This window comes from Plasmodium coatneyi, chromosome 5 (assembly GCF_001680005.1).
Source record: "Plasmodium coatneyi strain Hackeri chromosome 5, complete sequence".
Taxonomy (NCBI): domain Eukaryota; phylum Apicomplexa; class Aconoidasida; order Haemosporida; family Plasmodiidae; genus Plasmodium; species Plasmodium coatneyi.
The window spans coordinates 1,322,480-1,345,891 of NC_033560.1; the positions used below are offsets into that span (position 1 = coordinate 1,322,480).

Consider the following 23,412-nt stretch of genomic DNA (forward strand, 5'->3'; position numbering starts at 1 on the left):
ATTATATATCATTTATTTCATTTTATTTTATTTTTTTTCTAAACGTAGGCGTATTTGCCAAACGCATTTAAGCACCTTTTGACAAAACACTTTTCAACTCCGTGTCGGCGTTGCGACGAATTGGAACTGCGTTTTATGAGGTGGCAACGGAAAGGGAGCCAAGTCCTCGCTTAAAAATAAACTGACATGCGCATGTGTATATGCACAGTGTGAACACATGCAACGCTGGGGGTCATGCAGGTAGCTTTGCCCATGCACCGAATGGCGTACGTGTGCCCGTTGCGGATGCTGGGAGATTTGCATTTCCACGGCAACCCCGCGTATTATCCGCGTGCATGCGTGGGTAATTTTCGCGCCATTCGTCACTGTGTGCATAGAATTGCTCCACCAGGGAAGCGTCCTTAACCTTTTTTCTTTTTTTTTAAAGGTGGAAAATAACATCATGACGGAATGTTGCTCTGTGTTTATATGTAGTCTTGCCCCCTTATTTTACGCGTTTTACATTTTATAGTTTTTTCACGAGATCGAAGAATTGTGCTAAAGGAATATACTTTAAGTAGTTAAACTTTCCCATCCTTCGCATTTGTCGATTCTTATAGAGAAAAATTTCCACGCAAGTGTAGTTTCCCGACGTGGGAACATTTTGGAACCCTACGTTTTTCCTTATATGTGCTTAAATTTTTTGGAGGACCAAAACAATCACAAGGAGGAACAAAATTTGTATGTATGTTTTTTTTTTTTTTTTTTTATACAACATTTTCACCCTGCCTGTTCAGAAAAAAATTCATCAACGTGACATCACAGGGTTCGCTTAAATTGAGGGAGGAAAGAAAAAAAAAAAAAAAAAAAAAAAAAAGAACGAAGCAAAAGGAACGTACTTAGAATGATAAACTTCATCCCGTCTCTCCTCGTGAAGCCTCTCCTGTACATTGGTTTAGTTGTCGTTTTAAAACATGCTTTGTGCATCGTCTACTGGGTGTTAAATTGTGTAAGTTTTTGTGTGTGGTGTCTTTCTGCTTGGGCGAGTGGGACTTTTTTCTCCGCACTGCATACGTAGTGATATACACACATATCTACATAAACGAATGTACGTGCATGGGCGCATTTCTCCCTCTTTTGTCCTCAGCTGAAGTGCAAAGTATTTGCGAGAAGACTGAGAAGTTATGGCAACACAGCTATCATCACTGGGTGCACGGATGGAATTGGAAAGAGTTTGGCATATTCACTGATAAATGAAAATGTGAATTTGTTCCTCATAAGTCGTAATGAGGATGCGCTAAAGAGCATGAAGGAGGACCTACTTGTCAGAAACAGGAACTACAAGGGACAGATAGATTATGCAACGTTTGACTATAATGCAAATAGCTTCACCTCCTATAGGGGTCTTCAAGAGAAGATCGAAAAATTGGATGTCGGAATTTTGATTAACAATGTGGGGGTTTCCTACCCGCACCCGATGGTAAGTGGAGTGTAGTGCAGTGTAGCGCGGTGGAGACAGACGTGGCGGCTTCACGGGTGTAAATATGCGCAAAAAACACACAATATACACAAGATACACGCAAAGTGAAGAGAAACTCTTATTTTTTTTTCCTTTTTTTTTGGCTGACTTCCCCCCCGTTCTGTAGTACTTCCACGAAATGGACATCCACCTGATAGAGCAGCTGGTGAACGTGAATTTGTTGTCATCCTATTACATGACAAAGTTGGTGTTGCCAGGTAATTCAACGCAGTCGTTTCGTCTGCTGTGCCGCGTGCGTGGTTGTGTTTCAGGCGTTTAACCGTTTGTGTATATATTTTATTTTTTTTTTTCCCCCACCAGCAATGATACGCAAAAAGAAGGGACTCATTTTATACACGTCCAGCGGTGCAGCCACCCTGCAGTCCTCTCCCCTATACACAGTTTACGCGTCCGTGAAGGAGGCCATTTGTTCATTCGCCAATTCGTTAAGTGTACGTTCCGGAAAATATTCCAAGGACAAGCGGAATAGCCAAAGGAGTGCACATGAAAAATTAGCACATTTATTGCACACTTAGTGGGGCTCATTTCATGGCACTTTTTTTTTTATCTAAATGGCAGGTCGAGTTGAAGGAACAGAACATCCAGGTGCAGTGCCACGTGCCTCTATTCATTACGACGAAGCTGTCCAAGATAAGGAAGCCCAGTACATTCGTCCCAACGGCGGATGCATACGCAAAGAGCGCAATTAGAAAGATGAAACAGGGGAATAGCACTTCCAGCAGTGTTATATCCTCCCCCTATTTCTTGCACAGAGTGCAAATATGCCTCTACAACGCCGTTCCGAAACTGTTGTTTGACACCATGTCCTTCATGACTCTCAAGGCAGTTAGACAAAAAGCGTTGAAGAAGAAGGTCGGAAAATGTGATTAATTTGGTTTACATAACGATACATTTTTTTTTTTTTTTTTCCTCCCCCCTCCATTTTTATCCACGCACTTCGCCATTTACCCACGATTGCACGCGTTTGCTAATTAACTCCATTTGGCTAGTTCCCCTGTTTGCATTTCGCACCTTTGAAAAAGGTACATAATCCAGCGAATGGGCAGATGTCCTGCTGGGGGTGTGCCCAATGAGAGGCCTTTCCCTTTCGTAGCTTACTCTGTACGTGGCAATAAATCTGTAAAGTGCGCAGTTGCAGGGTGGAGGGAACAACATTATCTTCTGGTTCGGGGAGATGCCAAAATGGATGCCATGCAAATGGTGAGATTTTAACTCTCCTTTGCGTAAGTTACACCCATCTGCTACGGGGGGTGGGAAAAAAAAAGGTGGTGACACCTATGCGTAGGAAGGGGCACCTCGATGGGTGTTGCACGGTGAGTCCTCGCGCGGGAGGGACACACGAGAGGATAATTCTCCCCGTGTCAATTTTATTCTTTTTTTTTTCGCTTCTTCGGGGAGCACCACTGGGACGAACATTGCTTTACATCCGAAGTGGTTGCTTCTCTCCATCAAGTTAAATAGCCACGTGAGGTGCGTTGCATCGGGGTGGTGATGCTGCCAAGCGGTATATGCTATGCCCTCTTTCGCAATACTCCTGGAACCATTTTCCACTCCGCGAGGACCAGCACCGTGTATGTGTACATGTGCGACAAGTTGTCTCTGCGTCACAATTTTTATTTGAGCGAGCATTTCTCATTTCTGCCCCCATTCAGCGCGGCAAACAGGGAAAGTGTATGCACGCAAAAATGTAAACGCTCAAGTGTATGTAAAAGTATTTGTGTATTCACCTTTTCGCGCATTTAAGCGTATTATCGCACGGGCCTCTTCGCCTTCTCTTCCCCTTCACTTCCCCCTTTTTTGCCGAGTGCAACACGAACCCATAGCAGAGGATTTTTTGGTAGCTTACTCCTGCAGCTGTTAGCGAGTATCGTGTTGTGAATTGGCCACTTGTGCGTGCAAGGATACCACCCCGCTGTGTAGCAACGTTATATATGCATAACATCTTTCCACCATAGGGCGTCAGATGGGCTCATTCTATCGCATCGCATGTTCGCACGAGCTGCCCCCTTTCCGCACACCCGCTTCGTCCCTGTTGAGCGAAGCAAATGTTTTGTAAAATTTTACAACCGATTAAGAACTTTCATTTGGGGACTTCCTCCAATTTGTTGGCGTGGGTCAACTGTGCGGGCGGCTAGCAAATAGCCGATTAGTTTATTTAGTGCTGTTTATACTTATTTGTACTAGCGGTATAGTTTCGCCGTCGTATTCTTCCTACCTGGGTACACCGGGCGCAGAGGTTGCCTCGGCGCAAGGTAGGAGCTTCCCTGTCTGAGTTGACGCGCCCACCCCCACCCCGATAAGAATGCACAAGGACGGGCGAAGTTCCTACGTATGTATCACCCACATTTAAAAAAGGTAAAATAAAATGCGTACCTCCCCTCCCCTCGTGTTGCTTTTGCTAGTGGTGGTACTTGCGCTAGTGGGCATAGATGAGGTGGCGTCAAATAGTAAAGCGGGGAATAATAACAGGAATGCAAAGAACGCCAAAGGGGGAGGAGGTAAGCAGGGTAAAAATGATCCTACGAGTGGAAAGGGCAGCCAGAAAGGGAAGAATAAAGATCCGGGGGGAGGTGGTACTCCCAAGGGACAAAGCAAAGGACCCGAACAGGGAAAACAAAAAAACAAAAAAGGAGAAGACGGTCATTTTGATGAATTTATAAAGGATACGAAAAACAACCAAGACGGAGACAATTTCATGGATGAACTGAACAAATTTGAAAAAAATTTTCATGATGAGGATTTAGAGAATACCGAAAATCTTTTCGATAACTATGGCAAGGGAGGATCACAGGATGGAAAATACAACAATACGAACGAGGTGAATAACGAAAATTACAACAGAATGAAACCGGACGCAAATGATTACCAATATTTTGATAGTGACGATGTTGTTGAGGGGGATGACGACTTGACAAATATATGGAACAAAAATATGCAAAATTTTGAACCATCTACTTTGTTAACATTTGAAATTCAAGGAAATTCAGAAGAATTTCTTTTTGAAGAAGTAACCAATTTGAACACTTATTTTAGAGGAGTATTTTACTCCAATAATGAATCAGATGAGAATAAAATTTTGTTTTTTATTGCCGATCCGGATGGAGAAATAATTTACAAGAAGGAAGCAAGTGAAGGAATTTTTTACTTTTACACACAGAAAATTGGAGTCTATACAATCACTTTGAAAAATAGCAAATGGATGGGAAAAAAACTGACAACGGTTGCCCTCGGGTTGGGAGAAAATCCTTCCTTAAAATCGGAACACATAAAAGACTTCACCAATTATATCGACAAAATTGTTGCTGAAACGAAAAGGTTAAAGAACGAATTGAAGTATTTATCTTCCACACATATGGCCCATATTGAGAAAATGAAAAAAATCACCAACAAGGCCTTTCTCTACTGCTTCATCAAATTGTTTGTCCTCATCTTTTTGTCCCTTTTCACCATTTACTATATCAAGAACTTGGTCTCCAACAAGCGCGTCCTCTGAGATGGCCCCACTCAGGTGTGTAGAAGTGCCCCTGGGAGGGACATCTTGCAGTGTGCAAAAGTTATGAACGGTCAGGTGATTTTGGTGAGAAAATATGTAAAAGTTATGAACGGTCAGGCAGTTTTGGTGAAATAGTGTGCAAATTTTATGAACGTTCAGGTGGTTTTGGTTAATAAATGTGCAGAATTTATGAACGGTCAGGTAGTTTGGGTTAAATAGTATGCAAATTTTATGAACGTTCAGGTGATTTTGCTAAAGAAGTGTAGAAAAATTATGAACGGTCAGGCGATTTGAGCTAAATAGTTAACAGAAATTATGAACAGACTGGTCATTTCCGCCAAAGGTGTGTGTAAACCACCGACAGGGATGGAAGCCCCCTCACTGGGCTAACAAACGGAAAAAAAAAACGAAGGGGGCAGGTGAACAAATGTGAAGTTATTTGTAGAGTATCTTCTTTTTTTTTAAGTGATAAACATTTCCCTCATTGGAGCTGTTTAAGGGAAATATGAGCCGAATGAAATTACGCGCATTTTGGAGTGTGTATATTCAGTTATGTGTGTGTGTATGTACTTGTGGTGTGCCCCCCACATGTGCATATCACATTTTTGCAACTCCTGTTTTTTCCCAATTTTGAAGCACCCAACTTAAAATATCCATTTTGCATTTTTTTAAAACCTTTTCTAACGGTACGAAGGGGTGAAGGCACATTTGACGTGTAGCCGAGCGGAATGGACGAGGGGGAGGAATCAGCTCCTCCGTTGGGCATTTTTGCCGACACGCTCGGTTCCATGTTGGGACAATTTTGAGTGACCCTAATATTTGTGCGAAACTTACTGGGGCACGTCAATGAAACGTTTCTGCTCCCCTACTGGGATGCTACGACAAGGTGTACACCTCGGTATCTCTACGTTTAGATGTGTCTGAATGTTCGGAAGGGCTATATTTATTTTTTCTCTTGCGGGGGAACAACCATGTTGGTGGTTTCGTTTGTGTGCGTTTTTTCATGCATACGCTTGCGGTTGGCAAGTTACACATTAGCCCGTTAGTGCATTTTTTTTTAAATCGTGTTTGCCTCCTCCGAGGTGAGTAAAAACGGGGGGAACAAAAACAAAGACAACAAAATAATAACATACTATCGAAAAAACAAAAAAACGTATACCAAAAAAAGAAAAAAAACAAACTTAAAAAAAAGGAAAATACATGATGTGTTTACTCAATTTACAAGGACGTTGTGGGACGTCTCCCTTGTAAACGTGATAGGTGAGCGTGGTTAATTTTTTGTTTCCCCCCCTCGTGGGGGTCTCTCATAAGCTGCGTTTTCCTAGCACTACGTTTTTGCAAAGTAGGAAGGAACGTAGGAATGGCAGCACAAAACAACTGTTCTCAGTTGGGCGTTGGTAGGTTTTGGGCGCATTGGTGGCAGTCTTCCCCCCTGCGGTGTGCGGAGACGTACTTCCCATGTATCAACTGCCGGAGAAGCTGGGTGATACTCTGCCCAACATCGGTGTCCACATGGGAAAGGGTAAAGTGGTTCGTTTTCACATTAAAGGTTCCCCTGGTCTGACAAAAGTTACACACACTCACCGGTTGCTGCAGGGGGGGGTTGGCATTGTTAGAAATGTGCTTGGCCTTCTTGTGATAAAAGGGACTGTTTCTCGTAATACGGATGAGCTCTTTGTATCTCATTATTTCACTTCTTGGGATAATTCGTACGCAACATACGTCGTCATCCTCTGGTTGTTTTTCCTTCTGTTCGTCTGTTTGGCAGTCCCCTTGTTGCGCTTCCTCGAAGGGTACTGTGCTTCCCGACAGGGATTGTCCCATTTCGCGCAGCATGAAAATATTCCTCATTTGACTCTCCTTCAGGTGAGCCCTTTCGCAAATGGTGTCCGCCAGTTCGTCCTTGAGACTCCTTCTGGGTACGTACACTGTTTTTACGTTCACACGCGTTACGAAGTTGCACGGGTTGATGAGGAACACGTCACCCGGTTTGAGAGGCGCACACGGTTCACCTGTTTGACTCGGCTGACTTGCCTGTCGCCTAACCATCCTATCCCTGCCCCCCCCGTTCTGTTCCACCAGAAGGCCAAGGTAGTCATTTCTCGAGTTGTAAATAAAATTACTGCACTTTGCTTTTAGTTTCTGTTTTTCGTAATCCCAAGATTTCATGGTCCGCTTCGAATTGTCCACAAGGTAGGGGTTCTTCCCGTCGGATGGATCATTCGTTCTTCCTTTGGGCTCTTTCGAAGCGGGTTTTTCGCCTTTGATCCCACCCCCCGGGGCAGCAGCATCATTTTGCACCTTCTCACTAGCAGCGCAGGGGAAGTCACTTAACGTAGGGTCCCTCTTGGAAAAACGCTCATTCTCGTCCAAGGAGTTATCCTCTAGAAGCATCTGGTCAATGTCGGACGTATCGCTGGATGTGCAAATTTGTTTTGCGAGATTTTCATTACCGTTTGTGTCACTGTTGGGGTGAATTTGCCTACCATCTTGGTTCTTTTTTTTTTTTTTTTTTTTTTTCTTGTCCGTTTTAATTGCCTTGTTTGAAATGAAGAGAACATCTAGAGCCTTGGCGTGGATGACTGTCCTGATGTCTCTCCTGCAGAGAAAGTTTTCGTCCCAAAATTTATTTCTATCGATGCAGATTTTCACAAATTTAACGAACACTAGTTTTCCCTCTATCAGGACAAGGGCGTATTGGTTCTCTGCATCTGTGGGGTCGTCTAAACTTTGTTCCTTGTGGTTATTACTTTTTGCGTTCCTGTTGCAACTATCTTCGGTGCTTTCTCCTGTTGGAATTGCAAATCGTCCTCCTCGTTGTTCCCTTTCTCCATCATTGGGATGGTTCCCCTTGGATGGTATCTCCTCCTTGCTGCTTCTGCGAAGGTGGGAACTTCCCAACTGAGGACGGAAGGGAAGGACATATATTTCTCCTTTTGTCCGTTCGAACAATGCATGGATGCAACATTTTAGATTTTCCAAAATGCACTTTAGAATTATTTGCCCAGTCGGGTCCAGGTTGTTCTTCTCTATCCTTTCGCTTAGCGTTGTGTTTTCCTCGGTTTGCACCCTTTCATCGGAGTGGATTTTCTTTCCCACTTGAGGTGACTCTCTCTTAAACAGATCCAATTGGCTCCCTTTGTCGAGGATGATTGGCTGCTCCGTCTGGCTGAGCAGAGGAAATGTGGCATTTGGGAAGAGGACCTCCCTCCTTTGCAGACTTGGTTTATCTGCATTTGACAGTTCGTCTCTTGAGTTTATCTTGATGGTGAGCCACTGCTTCTTTTGGAATATCTCGTAGTTTTTAGTTATCCTCGTCTGTGCATCGCATGGATGCTTTGGGATATGGTTTACGTGTATCCCATTTGATTCTCTTCCTCCCCCCCCATTGAAGTGCTTTTTAAAACAAATGAACAGATGCAAATGGTGCAGGTAATAGTTGATAAAGAAGCTAGCCCTCTTCAGCTCATACAGATATATCAACCACGTGGCGCTACTGACCTTCCCTGCCAAGTCGATATTCTGTTCGTACTTCTTTTCAAATGTCCGTATGTTTCTCTTCGTTTGGATGATATTCCGTGCGGTTGTTCGGACTTCGACGCGATTACCCGTTTTGTTATTTTTTTCCAATATGTTATCTGTGAGGTGTTTGTTTTGGTTGTACTTGAGGCGGATTGTATTTTCCTTATTCGATGTGACGCTGCATCTGTGTTGACTCATGGAGGTGTTCACTTCGTTGGAGCACATGTGGAGGGCCCCATCATGGATCCTAAAATTTGCATCTGTCATACCATGCAAGATTGTGTCACTGGGGGTGAGGGAGTTAGACAGATGGACATCGTTGAAGTAACTTCCGGACGTTACAGCTGTGTTACGCATATCCAAATGGGGGAGACTCCCCCACGCAATGTTCGAAGAACTGGTGAAGAAATGAGAACCTCGTCCTCCGTTCAGACGAACTGCATCCATAGTGGTTGTCGTTACGTCCTCGTCATTCATGTAATGCTCTCTTCTCCTCGTTGGGGGATTTTCGCTGATGGAGGGGCGATCTCCTTTACGCAGTGCTCCCTTAAACGCGTTGGATATATACTCCCCCCCAAACGTTTTTACCATTTCTGTGTTACAATTTGGATGAGGTGAGAAGATCTGATTAGCTTGTTCAACAACTTCATGTGAGTTTCTCGTGGGGGATATCCCACCTGCGTCGTCACAGTGGGAGTCTAACTGGGGTGCGTTGTGAAGAAGGAACGGGTTCGTCTTATCCTCCTCTTCTGCTAAATCAACTTCATTTTCTATGTCTTCATTTATGGTATGGTTGGTCTTTCCATCAGGATGAGGGGTCCTCTTCCCACTTTTTAAAAAATCTCCCTCACGAGCATGCGATATTTGCAAGCTGTTTCCGCTGCTACTGCTGTTGGTGGAGATGGAGGACCCGCTGGTAATTCTTCCATTCATTTTTATTTCCTTCGGTGGGGGGGTAACACCACATGTCTTCACAGTATCGCCAACAAAAGGACCTTTCACGTCCTTCCAGGGGGGATGTTCCCAATATGGGTGGCCACCACAGTTGACACGATCTACGCTGGCAGAATGAACGACTCCATTCGATACACTCTCCCGTTTACCTGAGTGTTTCCTTACGTCCATTTTACGAAACGACGTTACATCCGTAAGCATTGAAAGGAATGACTCTGTTGTTATTTTGTTTTTTTTTTCCAGGTGGTGTTCGGCATTTGTTTCCTCTTTTGCTTGATCCTTCCGGTTGATCTGGTGTACCTCCCTGGGACTGCAGGAACTGATTGCAGGGGAGGAGCTTCCACTTTTACGACACTCATCAGGGGTTAAACTTTTTGCCTTCTTTTTGGACCACATAGAACACATGATGTCGTTTATCTGGTGGGGGTCTTTCCTAAAGTTCTCTCTATACATGTGGCTCCCTGTTGTGCTTTTCGTAGGACTCGTTTGGGTTTTCTCTTTGGGTTTGCCAACGTGCACAGGTGTAGCAGCAATTGCATGCCCACCCGTGCGGCTAATGTACCTTTCGTAGTTAAAGCTGTAAATGGGGTCGTAAAGAGTAAGTAGCTCGTCCCAAACCCCCCCGTGGCAAACAGACGACAGTAACCTTTTATTTATTTCGTCTGGATTTTTGAGGTGACACTTTTCCTCATCGATTATGTTTATCGTTCTGGTTAGCTTCTTTCTGGAGTTCAGTTCGTTGAACAGAATCATGAGGGAGTAGAAGAGGGGGGCTAGCGCCATCAGGTGGTTCTCACTGATTGCATGGTGGCTCTCCCCAGGTTGGTCTCTTCTTCCTCCATTTTGTGAATTCATCACACACTTTGCAGGTCCTTCATTTTTTCCCTCCTCATTTGGTGTGATTCCCATGGGGGGTTCGAACTGGGACAGGATTTTACCATTACGGTGCATTATCTTTAGGACGTTTCTTTTCCGCTTCTGCTGTTGCGTGGGTTGGTTTTGACCCTTTGTGGATTGTGTAAGGGAGCTGTCGAAGCAGTTCATTGAAAAGGTGGAAACGCACTCTGATCCCCTTTCACCATCGCTTCCACAATTGTGTCTACACGATTCGGCATAATGATGGCAACACGAATTGGCACTCGACTCTTCGTACTCATTATGGGAGAATATCTCCTCCACTAAGTGGCACGACATGCTAGAAAAATGGCTGGCCGTTTGGTCCTCTTCGCGCGTTTCATCTTTGCCTACGCGTTTGTTTTTGTTCTCCTCCTCCTTCTCATCCTTTTCCATGGGTTCCCCACAAAAGGCACTGTTCACCAAGCTGCTGCAGACTGAGGGAGATGAGCTCAACACACCGATGTGCATTTTTTCCTCTTTGAATTTGAGTTCACCACTGGGGAGGGCATCTTTTCTTTCACCATCGTTTATGCCACACATGGGTTGGTTCTGGTCTGTGTGCAGGTGACCCTCACTGCTACGGTTGTAATGGTGTGATTTATGTGGGTTGTTCGATTGGGGGGAATTTTTCCCCTTACGACATCTCCCTTCGTGGTGGTAAGGGGAGCTACCACGTAGTTCACCCATTTGAGTGGACCAACCAGGTGATGTGGTCCCATCGTTCAACCCCTTCTCGTGTTGTACGTGCGCTGGAGATTCCCTCGCAGTTTCTTTCTGTCCTGTAATATATCTTTTCTTTTTTGTGTCTTCCTCGTCACTTCCGGGGGTGCAGTCGATGGATTGCTTCTCCATCATAGCGTTTTTTCCCCCGTCATGGTAATAACCACCGTTCAGGAGTTCATCCTTTTCTCCGTCGAGGGAACAGACAAGCTCATCTGATGAGTCTCTTCCTTTAAGTTGGTCCGTGTGTCCTTCCAATGATGGATCTCCCGACGTGTGAGGAACACACGGGAGCAGTACACCTGTTTCATTGGTAACGCTGCTAACAGGGCTAATTGCACTTGTACAAGTGGAGGTTTCCATTTGTTTTCCGTCCCTCTGAGTCTTCCCCTGGTCACGCCTCCCAAATGGGTATTTTTCAGCAGACCCACAAAATGAACTGCCCCCCATGGGGAGTTTGCAGTAACAAACAGACAACATCATCCAGAGGATAGTGGGTAGTCCCCCCTGCTTCATCGACGGTAAAGTCCTAACCTTTAGAAGTAGCTTCAGAATCCTCATAACATTTTTTAAGTTGGGAAACCTTTTTAGAATACTTGAAAAGAATTCTGTGTGCTTCAATGAGTTGTTTGTATTAACAGACACATCACAAACGATGTCATTTTTTCTCAGTGTTAGGATGGGAACTCTCGCAGAATCTACCAGTTGTAGCTGTACGTTGTCGAAGAAGGCGCATTCGGATGGGTCCAGGGGTGTGACACCTGTTCTTCTTAATTTCTCGTGGATATTCAAATGGTACTGATCTGTCTGCACTTTGCTTCCTGCGTCAATGGCGGGGTTATCCTTCCCCTCCTCTTCGTTCTGCTTCGTCGCCACATCGTTTTCCCTCTCCCGATTCCTCTTCATCTGTTCGATGTAGTTGTAAATATTGCGAAGGATATACTTTGGGTTGTAGAGGTTCGCCTGGATGACGATATCGAGGTCGCTTGTTTTTGAGTCCACCCCGTAGGCACTAGAACCCACGGTATATATTTTTATGTCACAGGTGAACAAGTGCTTTATTAGCTTGGACAGGAGGGAGAAGATCTTCCGCTTCGTTCGTTTGATATCCTTGGACGGCTTTACCTTTTTGAGCAGGTCGATTAGTAGTTCTTCTGTTTTGCGTAGCAGGAGGAAGAGATCTGCCTGGAGGGCATTGCGTGGTGCATTGTTTGCACTATCACCTCTGTGAAGTGTCGTAGGGGGTATTATTCCCACTGCGGGGGGAGGATCCACTTTAATGGCTTTGTACCTCTGAATTGCACCATGCAGAAGAGGCAGCAGATGTATCCTTGGCTTGTCGTCCAGGTTTAGAGATAGACTTCTTATTCTCCCGTTCCGGAGGGGAAGGTGATTTCTGCTCGCGATGAACTTATCGTAGTGACTTAGGGTGACGCAACTTTGGTTTCTCCCCCTTTGGGCAGCATCATTAGAGTGATCAGGTGCCCCACTATGTGCCTTTTCCGTAGTATGTGTCACCTCTTCTCCATTTTTCTGCCTCTTTTTTTTTTTTTTTTTTTTTCTTTTTTTCTTCTTATCATTCAGGTGCTGCCCGTTTTGCGGCACGTATGCATAGGATCCCTCGACGTCATAATTAAGACACTCATGGGGTTCTTCCTTCTCGTTTTCTATGCCCTGCATGGTAACGGCCTCCCCCTTGGTAGGTTGCTTCGTACTCCTTTGCTTTATTTTGGTGAACAAACAAAAGGGTGCACCCATCGTGGTTGCGTCTTCTACCGTGTAGTCCTGCTCGTCATTCCTATCCATTGAAACATTTTCATGGCTACATTTTTTAAGTTCGTTGTATTTCCTCACCATTTCGTTGTAGTTGTTTGTCTTATCCCCATTTTGCTGCTTCGTCTTTGAAAAGGCTGACTTTTCTTTCTTTTTCTTTTTCTCTTTTTGGAGTCTCACTGGTGCAGCTCCCCCGTTGTGGACGCCTTCGTAACTATTCGATAGGTCCTCCCCTTTGATAGGCAACACTCTGGAGTCATCACCCGTTGGAACCTTTTTCCATTCAGCAGTTACATCTACGAACTGGTCATTCGGATATGTGGCGTTCTTTTTATTTTCATTTTCCATTTGGTCATCATTTGCACTTTGTCGCCTGCAGATTTCATCCTTTTCTACTCTGTTTCCATTAAGCAATGTGAAACTGTTTTTTTTTCCTACCTTCGGGGGGTCATTTTTATCCAGCTTGTTGGCCTTTTCTGTTTCACCTGGGTAAATCATTGGATAGGGTTTGCCATTCTGTGACATGTGTGGCTGGTCCGGGGGAAGTCCTTTATAGGGGTACCTTGCGTGAGGATTTCCCCCCTGTTGGTAAGTCCCATGTTGACTGGGTCCATAATTTTCATCCAGGGAATCCCCATTGGAGAAATTCCCCCCGTTGGTCAGATTTGCAAAATGCGGCGCGCCGTTAATGGAGTGGAAATCCCGTAGTGGGATGCCGACCGGGGGGATGACGCCATAGGGGAGGTGATAAAACCCACTGGAGGGGTTACCATAGGAGCCAGCAAAGGTGTTCACAAGAGGGTTATATTCAAGCGGATACATGGCATTAAATTTGTTAATATCGTTTGGGAAATAAGTATTTCTGTCTGCATGGTATATACTCTGTTGTGTGTACTGCTCATCGTTGAAAATTTTTTTTTTTTTTTTTTTTCTTATTCGTAATTTGTTGTAGATGTCCCACTTATGCGTTGGGAGGAAGGTCATTTTTTCTCTGTTCAGTTGGATGGTCTGATGGAAAGGGGTTCGGTCTGGGTGCACAGGGGGGAGGTTCACTCCTTGTGCGTTCACCACCATACGCTTATTTCCTGGAGGGTAGTTACTCCCCATGGGGAAGTTATTTTCTACATTTACGTGTTTCGCGCCGAGGTGACTGCTCCAGTTGTTGCTATGGTGAGAACCTCTCTCGATGGTTCCAATGGGGGGTATTCCCATTCTGTTAAATGGAACAACCAAGTGATTATTGTAAGGTGGAACATCCCATGGGGTCTTCACTCCAAGATTGTAACCCCCCCCTAGGTAACTTACGTCTCTGCATAGGAATGGGTCATGTTTCACTGGGCGATGTATCCCTTTCGCGTCTTCCCATTGGCCTCCATTTGTGTTTGCATAATGGTACTCATTGTGAGAGGGTCCAATTTTATTACACGGTTTGTTGGCACTTGGGACCGAAGTACAAATGTTGTAACCGATGTCGTAACGATGAGGAACACTGCTGGTGATTCTTCTTCGATTGTCATGCATACTGGGGGCATACCCCCCTACTTCATCTGCCGCGGTGATGAGAGATGCCTCTACAGAGGCCACGTCCTCATTGTTCATTGCTGCGATAGTGCTACTTATGTCCGTGTAATTATTCCAATCGGTTCCACCACTGGGAAAGGTCTTCACTCTGTACTGCCTTCCATACGGGAGGGGGTTATTCCCATTGGGGGGTCTACACGGCTGTTGAAGTAACCGACGAGGTTTATTTCTACGTCCTTCGTTTTGCCTCCCTGGGAAGAAGCTCCCTTGTCCGTTTATGAAGTTGTTCATGTGGCTAATTCGGTTTGGGTTGCCAAAGTTTTGGGCACCGCCTAGCCAGCTCATTCCACTCATTCCAGCTAAGCCTCTCCCGCTGATCATATAATTCGCGTAACCACGTTTAAAATGGTTAAAGTAGGGTTCCCTGTTGAATACGCCACCTTCATTTTCACCTCTCCATAGGTCTTCCATGTAGGAGGTGGTGGAACCAGAGGGGTACTTCCACTTTAAGTGTCTCGATAGGAACCCCTTTCTGCGTATTCGCTGGGGAAGTGCCCTGTTGACGCGGCCTAGGCGATTCGCGTGGCTGATTGGGTTCATTCGATTCAGGTAGTTCATGTAGTTAATGTAGTTCACGTAATTGGCGTAGTCCCTCGATACGAAGCTGCTCACGTTGTCACTGAGCACGTCTGCAGAATAGTCCTCCTCGTTTTGACTGTTGTGGTTGTACCGGTCTGGGCTATCACCCCTTTCGCTGCTTCGATTGTCTCCTCCGTGCACACTCCTGCCATCACGAGGGGGCGCATTAACAAAAGATGCGTCTCCCCCAATGACGTTACTCTGCTCTTCCTGAGCCAATACATCATGTTCATTAAAATTATCTTCGCTGGTGCATCTGTATTGTTTTGTACGATCCACATTTGATAAATTTTGGGCGGTGCAGAACCCATGGTTTAGGGGAAGTGGGTTCATGGTCCTGTTCGCATAATTTCCCATTGATGTGTAGACGATGGGGTTCATGGGGGCTGAGTCGTTTATGTCAATCTGCTGCGGGTGTGTGTGATCCTTCTTTCGTTGTTTCTCGTTGTGTGTCCCTTTCTTTGGAGGCAGCACGGGGGCATGCGGTTCGTTCATACTGAGCTGGTTGCTACCAAATGGGGTACTTCCCGAATGGTTTCGGTCTACCTTCTCGAAGCTCTCGTTAAACGCCCTTGCCTGTGGAGTTGAAGCAGAATCCATCGCCCCTTCCTCTTCCCCCTTGCTGCCTTTCCGTGTAACAATTTTCTTTGAGCCTTTTTTGGATCCCTTTTTGGGGTTACATTTTTTGTCCAAGTTATACTCAACCTGGGGGGGTCCACCTCCCATGGGAGATGACTCCTTTTCAAGCAGGTAGGGTGTTTCCTCCTCGGGAGACTGACCTATTTCATTGTGTTCAGCTGAGTTGGTTAGCTGATCCGTATATTTAAGTCCTTCGTTTGTGTCCACCTCTTCAGTAGAATTTTTTTTTTTTTTCTTTTTTCTTTTTTTCTTTTTTTTTTTCCCTTTGGTATTCATAATTTCCTCGGATTTATTTACATCCGACGTGGGTGATATAGCATGCGCATTGGGGAGAGCCCTTTCGTACGATGTGGGTTCCCTTGTGTGATCATCTGGCGTGTTCTTGGGATTACACGATTGGTTTGTTTCATCCCTGCTCAGTTGGGATGGTTCAGGTTGGTCACTTGGAAGGTTACTCAGGTTTTCCCTCCTGGTGGTGTCTTCAACATTCGAGGCGATGGAACGTTTGTTCTTCCTCCTCTTTTTGTTAGTCCCCCTTTTGTTCCCATTATTCTGTTCAGCTTCCCTACCTTCGTTCGTTCCTACTTGCATGTTTGCATCAGCCACAGTACCGAATTCAACTGTTCCTATGGAATCATTTGTGCTTTTAAAAACTGTGCCATTGTGATCCCGTTTTTTTTGGCTAGCTATAATCAAAGGGGTTGAAGTGGGTTCTCCCTCGGGTTGGGCAACAATAGTTTCCTTCCCCTGATAAGTCAACCTCTTTGCATTTTTTTTAGAAATGTGTTTATAATTTATTTGTGATGGAGATGCACTAGACGTGGACGACTCGCTAGATGCGTCATCTATAGAGACGCGAGGTTGACTCGATTCATTTGGCATCGACCTAAGTGTGACATTATCAAACTTGGTACTCTCAAAAAGTTTCTCCTCCTTTGTGACTTCATATATGGGTGCTGATTGACTATCTAGATTGCCTACCTCTTGGCATTTACTCAAATGGGAATGCTTTTCCTCTCCCTTCGGTTTGCGTTTATTTGTCTGGTGACTCCCTGCATGCGCTTTGCTAGACATACTTGTTCCTGGAGCGGACACCACAATGTCATCCTTTCCATCTAGTGAGATGTTTTCCTTTTTTCGAGAGGGGTTCCTTTTGTGAGAGGGATTTTTACTTTTACTGTCGGTTGTGTTTACCGAGGGTAGGGGTAGTAGAATGGTTGTTTCAGCTTCACCACTTACACTTGGCAAAGCATTCGTTTTAGTATCATCCATAGGACGGTCACTACTGTTTGTAACATTTGGTGGGAAGATACTCTCAGGGGGTACTAACTGTTGGGTGTTCCGCTCTTTTCGACTTTGCATGCATTCTCCGTTCGTTAAGGTAGTGCTGTATTTATTACCATTCGTTTGTGATTCTTCCTCCTGGTTAACCTGCACGTAGCAGCTGGTGGAAAAGTTTGCTTGCGCTTCGTCCTCCCCCCCGTTAGCTGCTTCACTATCCACCTCGCTGCCGCCACTTTCCTTTTTTTTTTTTTTTTTTTTTTTTCCTTTTTTTCTTCTTCTTGAGGAAATCTTTTATGTCATTCAGAATGGGTAATTTCAGATGTATTTTGTGCTCCAACCTCTTTTGCTTTATTTTGGCTAGCTGGGAGTGCCCCCTGGAGTGTGTTGTCGGGGTGGCACTCCCTTCACAATTACTGTTTACGGTGACCTGGTTGGGGGGTTCCGAGTCTTCCCCATTTCGCTCATCATAGGGGTGGTGCGCAGCGTGAAGTGTGGGAAGTGTTCTACCTAACACAGTTGTGTCTTTTCCCTTTGGGAAATTGTGAACCGCCTGACGCATCGCACTTGGTTGATTGTTTTTGCTGCATGCATTTTCTTCATCGTGCAGAGACATCTGTTTCGGATGCAGCGTGTACGTTACGAGGGAAGTGGGATTTTCCTTCTGTGAACCCCTCGAGAAAGGGGTGACGGAAGTGAAGGTGGTTTCCACTACTTCAGCTTCTTTTTGCTTTTTATTTTGTGACATGCCTTTCCTGAACTCAAGACTGCTAAACTTGTTGAAGCAGTTTAGGTTGTACAGAATTTTGTTTACTTGGTTCACTTTTTTTTTGTAAATGCTGAGCTCCCTTCTTCGTTCCTCGGTTGGGTCGACTCGACGGGGGCGGTGGCATCGGTCGAGGTGGCTCCTGCCATGTCTGTTGTCGTCACCATCCTCACCGTCGCTGTCCTGATAGTCTTCACTCTCGTCAGCGTCTTTCTCATCATCCCCGTTGATCGGACAGAAAGCGTGTGTACCTTCCACGTGTTCGTCCCGTTGCGCATCTACTTCAGATGCAGGGGGTCTCGACTTTCCTTTTCTCCTCTTCTGCTTGTTCTTAAGCTTCCCCGTTTCCTGGATACACCACGACACATGCTCTTTATCATCAATGACGTAGTTTTGAACATGTTGTGGTTCCGTGGAGTGGGTCACCACATCGATTGTTTTTTTTGCTTGTTTATTATGCTTCTTCGAATTGGTCCGAACGGTGCGCTCCTTCTGGTTCATTCCACTTGGTGTGCAATTGGTTGCCTCTTCGTCGACCGGATAAACTTCCGACGTATGTGCATCCTTTTCCTTGTGAGTGGAGGAACCTGAAGAATTTCTTTTAGTGTCTCTTCTCAGCACACACTTGAGAACGCGTCGGTGGCTGTGCGTGTGTGCATTCTGTCGCGATTCGCGTTGACGCCTTTGGGGTGTTCCTCCACTGGGTGTGTTGCTACCGCTATCCCCGCTCTCGACGGAGCGTAGGTCCCCCTCTACGCTGTCCATTATTAAATTAAAGTCTGTGTTCTCTCTCATACGAGTGGTTAAAAAGGATGGGGGTCAAAAAAAGGGGTTTGTATCAACGAAGGTTGAGACTGAACCATTCATTTTTTTTTTTTTTGCTCTTCTTCTTCTCCGAGGGGTCACTAGCTGATCTCTGTGCAGAACAATTCCCCTTCGAGGTCAGTTGGTTTCCCCCGTTTCTTTTTTTTTAACTTTATATGGTTATCTGTTTTTTTATTTTTTCATTTTTAACCCTTCCCTTTTGGCTTAATGCGGTGTAAAATTGATGAGGTCCTTTGGAAGAGGGTTCATGTAGAAGCGTTTCATATGATCTTCCCATTTGGGGGTGGGTAGATTTCTCTGGAAGGAATATCGTGGGAAGGCATCACTTGTGCAGCATGACCTTCACAAGTACCCATGTCAGTGTCATTCTTCCGTCGATTGGGCACGGAGTTCCTTTGGGGGGCCGCCCGGTTGGTGGAGAACCTGGTTGGGTGCGTCTTGCGCGGTGCCTGCGTGATTCCGTTGTCACTTTTCCCGTTGCTCCTTCCTTCCCAAAGTGAAATATGCTTAACGATTTCACGAAATGAAATGGGCCATTCTTCCAATTGGGGGCATCAAACCTCCAACAGTACGATTTTGATGCTTCATCAGTTTTTTTTATTCCATTTTTTTATATTTTTTTTTTTTTTTTTTTTGCAACTTGTTCCCGTTACTTTGCTAACTTTAAATTTGTTGCTTGTGTCGGACTTTAATTCCGTCGCAGTGGCTCAGCGTTGCAGTCACAGTGAGTGGGGGATATGACGTCGCCCCGCGGCATCTTTTTACCCTTCGCCGCATTTATGTGCGTAGCCCCTGAGTACCTCAGAGCGGTAGTTTTTTTTTTTTTTTTTTTTTTTTTTCGCACCCCCGATTTGTTTGTACACGTTATTTTTATGTTAAAAAATTTTTCCTTCTTTTTTGGGATCATCTCTTAGGGGGTGATCGTAAAAAACGGGTTTTCTTTCCTATGGGGAAAACTTCGACGGTCACTTTTTTTCTTCTTTTAAAGAGGAGGCCCTACTTTGGTACCTATATGTGCGCTCGTGGGTGGGGGGAAGAAGCGCGTACAGGGGAATACACGGGGATACACAAGAATACCTACCGGAACGTATAAATAGGTACCGTCGGCGTGTAGAAGGTACACAGGAGTGATAATTCGTCCGGGAAACGAGTACATCGCTCCTGCCTGTGGGGCCATGGAAGAGGGAGACAAAGAAATGAGGGAGGGAGTTGCGAGCCGAAGAAGGGTAAATAAGAAAAATAGGAAAAATTGGTACATTGTAAATTTACCCCCCGTATACGTAAGGAAATAAAAGAAATATATGTAAGTGTATACAAGCCCATGTATTTGCGAATTGCACAGGTAAGCCGTGCTTGCGACTTCACACAAGTATACCACAAGAAATAGATCAGATTTAAAGCATCCCGTTACATTTTTCACAATCGCCCAAATTATATGTTACCCCCCTTAATTTTTCATATTTGGACTTTTGCAACTATTGAATTTCAATGCATTTTGTGCGCAACTCCCTTAAAAAATTTTATATTTGGACATTTGCAACTATAGAATTTCGATTCCACTTTTTTTGTGCGGAACTTTTGGACGATCCTATTTTCAATAGGGAGTTTTGAGTAAGCACAGTTCCATGCTACTTGTGATGAGTTCAGAGATGTGCACGCCTTCGAACTGTTCTAATATTGTTTTTTTCCATTTTCGCAACTCACAAAATTTTATTACACCGTGGAAATATGGAAATTGATCACACCGTGTGCGAGGTTCAAAATTTTACGGTAAGAAATAAAACTATTCAGTATTCTCATTTGTGCACATTTTTATTGTTTCCGCTGCGGATATTAAGTCGTACCCTTTATGTACTTTATTTTTTTATGACATTTTCCAGTATATATGTAGAATTGAATTTAGTACTCTTCCACCAAAGATATAACTTTGGTAGTGTGTGCTTATTTTTTTTTTTTGCGCCGCTGCACATACACATCACATGCATTAAGCGCGAAAGGTTCGTTCCGCCTTTAAACCTATCACGTGTGAGCAGTAAAAACAGAATAGAACGGAAAAAAAAAAAAAAAATGAAAAAAAAGACAAGGAAGGAAAAAAAAAAAAAGAAAAGAAGAGGAAAAATGAAGAAAAAGGAAAGGAATGAAAAGAAAAAATGAAAAACGAATGGAAGAAAAAGGAATGGAGGAAAAAAGGAAAAAAAAAAAAGTCTCTTCTTTTTTTTTTTCCAACACTGCATATAAGCTTTATGATGGTTATTTATGCGTCCCCCTCTAGGGGGAAGGGGGCACACACTCATTCAACATTCCAAATGAGTGCTACATTCCACAATATGTTACACAGTGACGATGTTGCTATATGCGACCGTAACCTACATTCATTCTTTGGTGATGACCTGTTGTAGTATTATTATTTGCACTTGTTCCTGTTCCTGCCCTTCCTGTTCTTTCATTCATGGTGGTAGATGGTCTTGTGTTTACAGAGGAACGTACTGTGGAATTTTCTCCTGATAAATCACATATTGTGGAACCAATGGTTGATGCACCTTCTGTTGTTGTGTATTCCGTAAATGCATCAAAGGTGCTCTCAGTGGACCTTCTCTTCCTTTTGTTGCTTTTTCTTCCTCCGTTATGTCCAAAATGGTTACCAAACCAAGAAGACCATGGTTTATACTGATAGAAAGGAAAGTTTATAGGGTTTGGGGTGTTAGAACGGAAGGTTGTTAGGGGTGGTAGGTGGAAGGTAGGTTGTTAGGTGCTAGGGTGGTTGGTGGGTGGAGGGAAGATGGAAGGTTGTGTTAGGTGGTGATAGGTGGAAGGTAGGTTGTAAGGGTGGTGGTAGGTAGGTTGTAAGGGTGGTGGTAGGTAGGTTGTAAGGGTGGTGGTAGGTAGGTTGTAAGGGTGGTGGTAGGTAGGTTGTAAGGGTGGTGGTAGGTAGGTTGTAAGGGTGGTGGTTGGTGGGTTGTTAGGGGTGGTAGGGAGGTTGTTAGGTGGTAGGAATGTTGTTAGGTGGCTGGTGGGTTGTTAGGGGTGTATATTAGTTATACTGTTAATAATTTAGTTTTTATTTTAATTTTGTACTATTACTTACTTTATATAGGAGGAAAGGGGCAACAGTTAGTCCTAAGGTGCCAAAGATGGAAGAAATACTTGCTGTGGTGGTGACCTTGGGGAGTGCGGCCTGTAATTCTGCGTTTGCAACTGAATATTCCGTATTTTTTTTATCTGCAGTTGTCCATGCGGCATGTTCATCACAGTACAATTCTAACAATTTCAACGTATCGCAGTGTGCCCTGTACTTACTATTGAAGTCGTCACAATAGGAATCACTTGAATTTAATAGCGTTACCATGCAACCTTCACCCACTTTTCTACATGCTTCAAGAACTTCCTTGCGGTAAGTAGACCATTCGTCCTTACAGTTGGGCGTACCCATCAGTATACCACCATCCATGGTACGGTAATCGTAAGAATATTCATGTACTTTTTTTCTCTGAAGGAGAAGTTTTTTGTCAATGTTTTCAGTGCAAATAACCTCATAACTTTTACCTTTATACTCATTCTTCATATTTAAGCAGAGGGACTTCATGGAAAACTCCATTTTGCTGTCGAAAGCACCACCGTTCAGTTTGTCCAACACTTTCTGCCATATCCAATAGTATAAGAAATTATAACGTTCATTATAGGGGTCATCTGCTACACTCATTGTAGATGCCTTATTGCAGGCACCACAAATTTCTTTCTTGAAATCATCACCATAAGATAACGTCTTTAAAGCTCCATCTACGCTATTCTCGCATGTACCTGCACATTTTCCCTTAGTAGCCGAATCGAATACATCATAGAACTTCTTCTTCGAAGGTAATTGATTCAAATCTGGTCCCTACAAGTGTAGTTAATATAGCATATATATATATGTACACTCCTTTATATTCATTATATTATGTACATGGAAGTTTGCTGTACTATGTGCATATGCATGTACCCTCATATGGAAGGAAACATATAATAATCCGTAGTACCTTTGTCATGGTTTATATGTATCTGAGGATATATTTCTATATGTATGTGTGTGTAATGAGTTTATATTAAGAGTTGTGTTGTGTATTCATATATATATATATATATACTACTTTAAATATTGTTTATATATATATACATTTAGCATAAGGGGTAGGGAAGTATAGAAGGCAAGGAAGGAAGTGTTGTATATGTAAATTTTCTGTTTGTTCTATGAATTTGAATGTTGAAATTTTTATTCCTTCCTTTATAATATACTTTAATTTTTAAACAATAACAATACACATTATATACACAACATATGTATGAATCGAAATCCTTATACACATGTACGACTAATAGTACAAAGTAAAGAATAAAAAAATGTGTTAAAGGAAGTTGCATAATGAACACAGAAGGAAAGGAAAGGGAAGGATGGCAAAAAGAATAACAGAAGAGGAAGTGAAAACTCTTTTGAGTTTCTCTTCTCCAGTTCCTCACATCCTTCACTCCCCATTCCCTTACTGCCGTGTAATCTATTTTCAAATCATTTTTAACCCTAAACCCTGAACCCTTCCTAAACCCTTTCAAATCGTATATAAATTAAAAAAAAAAAGAAAAAAAAAAGGAAGTGAAGGTTTAGTTAAAGAAAGAAGGTTTAAGTGTTACGGGGGAAGATTTAAACAAAATAAAAGAAGGTTTATGTAAAAGAAAGAAGATTTAAATAAAAAAGGAAGTTTTAAAAAGAAAAAGAAGGTTAAAGAATAAGATGTAAAGAAGCAAGGTTTTAAGGTGTAAAGAAGGAAGGAAAAAAGAAAGGAAAGGAGAAAAAGAAAGGAAAAAAAGAAAAGGAACTTTTATTACTACTGA

General features: G+C 43.7%; 4 protein-coding genes across 4 annotated transcripts; 2 read left to right on the plus strand and 2 right to left on the minus strand.

Annotated features, from left to right (window-relative positions):
- Positions 1 to 883: 883 nt before the first annotated feature.
- Positions 884 to 2,389, plus strand: PCOAH_00012480 (Steroid dehydrogenase kik-i; the record flags this gene model as incomplete). The annotated part of the gene is made up of 5 exons (XM_020058057.1): positions 884 to 988; positions 1,127 to 1,459; positions 1,626 to 1,716; positions 1,820 to 1,950; positions 2,078 to 2,389. The coding sequence occupies 5 exons, from the start codon at positions 884 to 886 to the stop codon at positions 2,387 to 2,389; spliced, it is 972 nt and encodes a 323-aa protein (XP_019913373.1).
- Positions 2,390 to 3,884: 1,495 nt separating this feature from the next.
- Positions 3,885 to 5,012, plus strand: PCOAH_00012490 (Uncharacterized protein; the record flags this gene model as incomplete). Its single annotated transcript, XM_020058058.1, has 1 exon — positions 3,885 to 5,012. One exon carries the CDS (start codon positions 3,885 to 3,887, stop codon positions 5,010 to 5,012), a length of 1,128 nt encoding a protein of 375 aa, XP_019913451.1.
- Positions 5,013 to 6,395: 1,383 nt separating this feature from the next.
- On the minus strand, positions 6,396 to 18,489 carry PCOAH_00012500 (Erythrocyte membrane-associated protein; the record flags this gene model as incomplete). Its single annotated transcript, XM_020058059.1, has 2 exons — positions 6,396 to 17,184; positions 17,300 to 18,489. The coding sequence occupies 2 exons, from the start codon at positions 18,487 to 18,489 to the stop codon at positions 6,396 to 6,398; spliced, it is 11,979 nt and encodes a 3,992-aa protein (XP_019913441.1).
- Positions 18,490 to 20,919: 2,430 nt separating this feature from the next.
- On the minus strand, positions 20,920 to 22,574 carry PCOAH_00012510 (KIR-like protein; the record flags this gene model as incomplete). The annotated part of the gene is made up of 3 exons (XM_020058060.1): positions 20,920 to 21,216; positions 21,635 to 22,426; positions 22,566 to 22,574. Coding segments are annotated over 3 exons (1,098 nt in total), but the record flags the coding sequence as incomplete, so codon positions are not given.
- Positions 22,575 to 23,412: the final 838 nt, after the last annotated feature.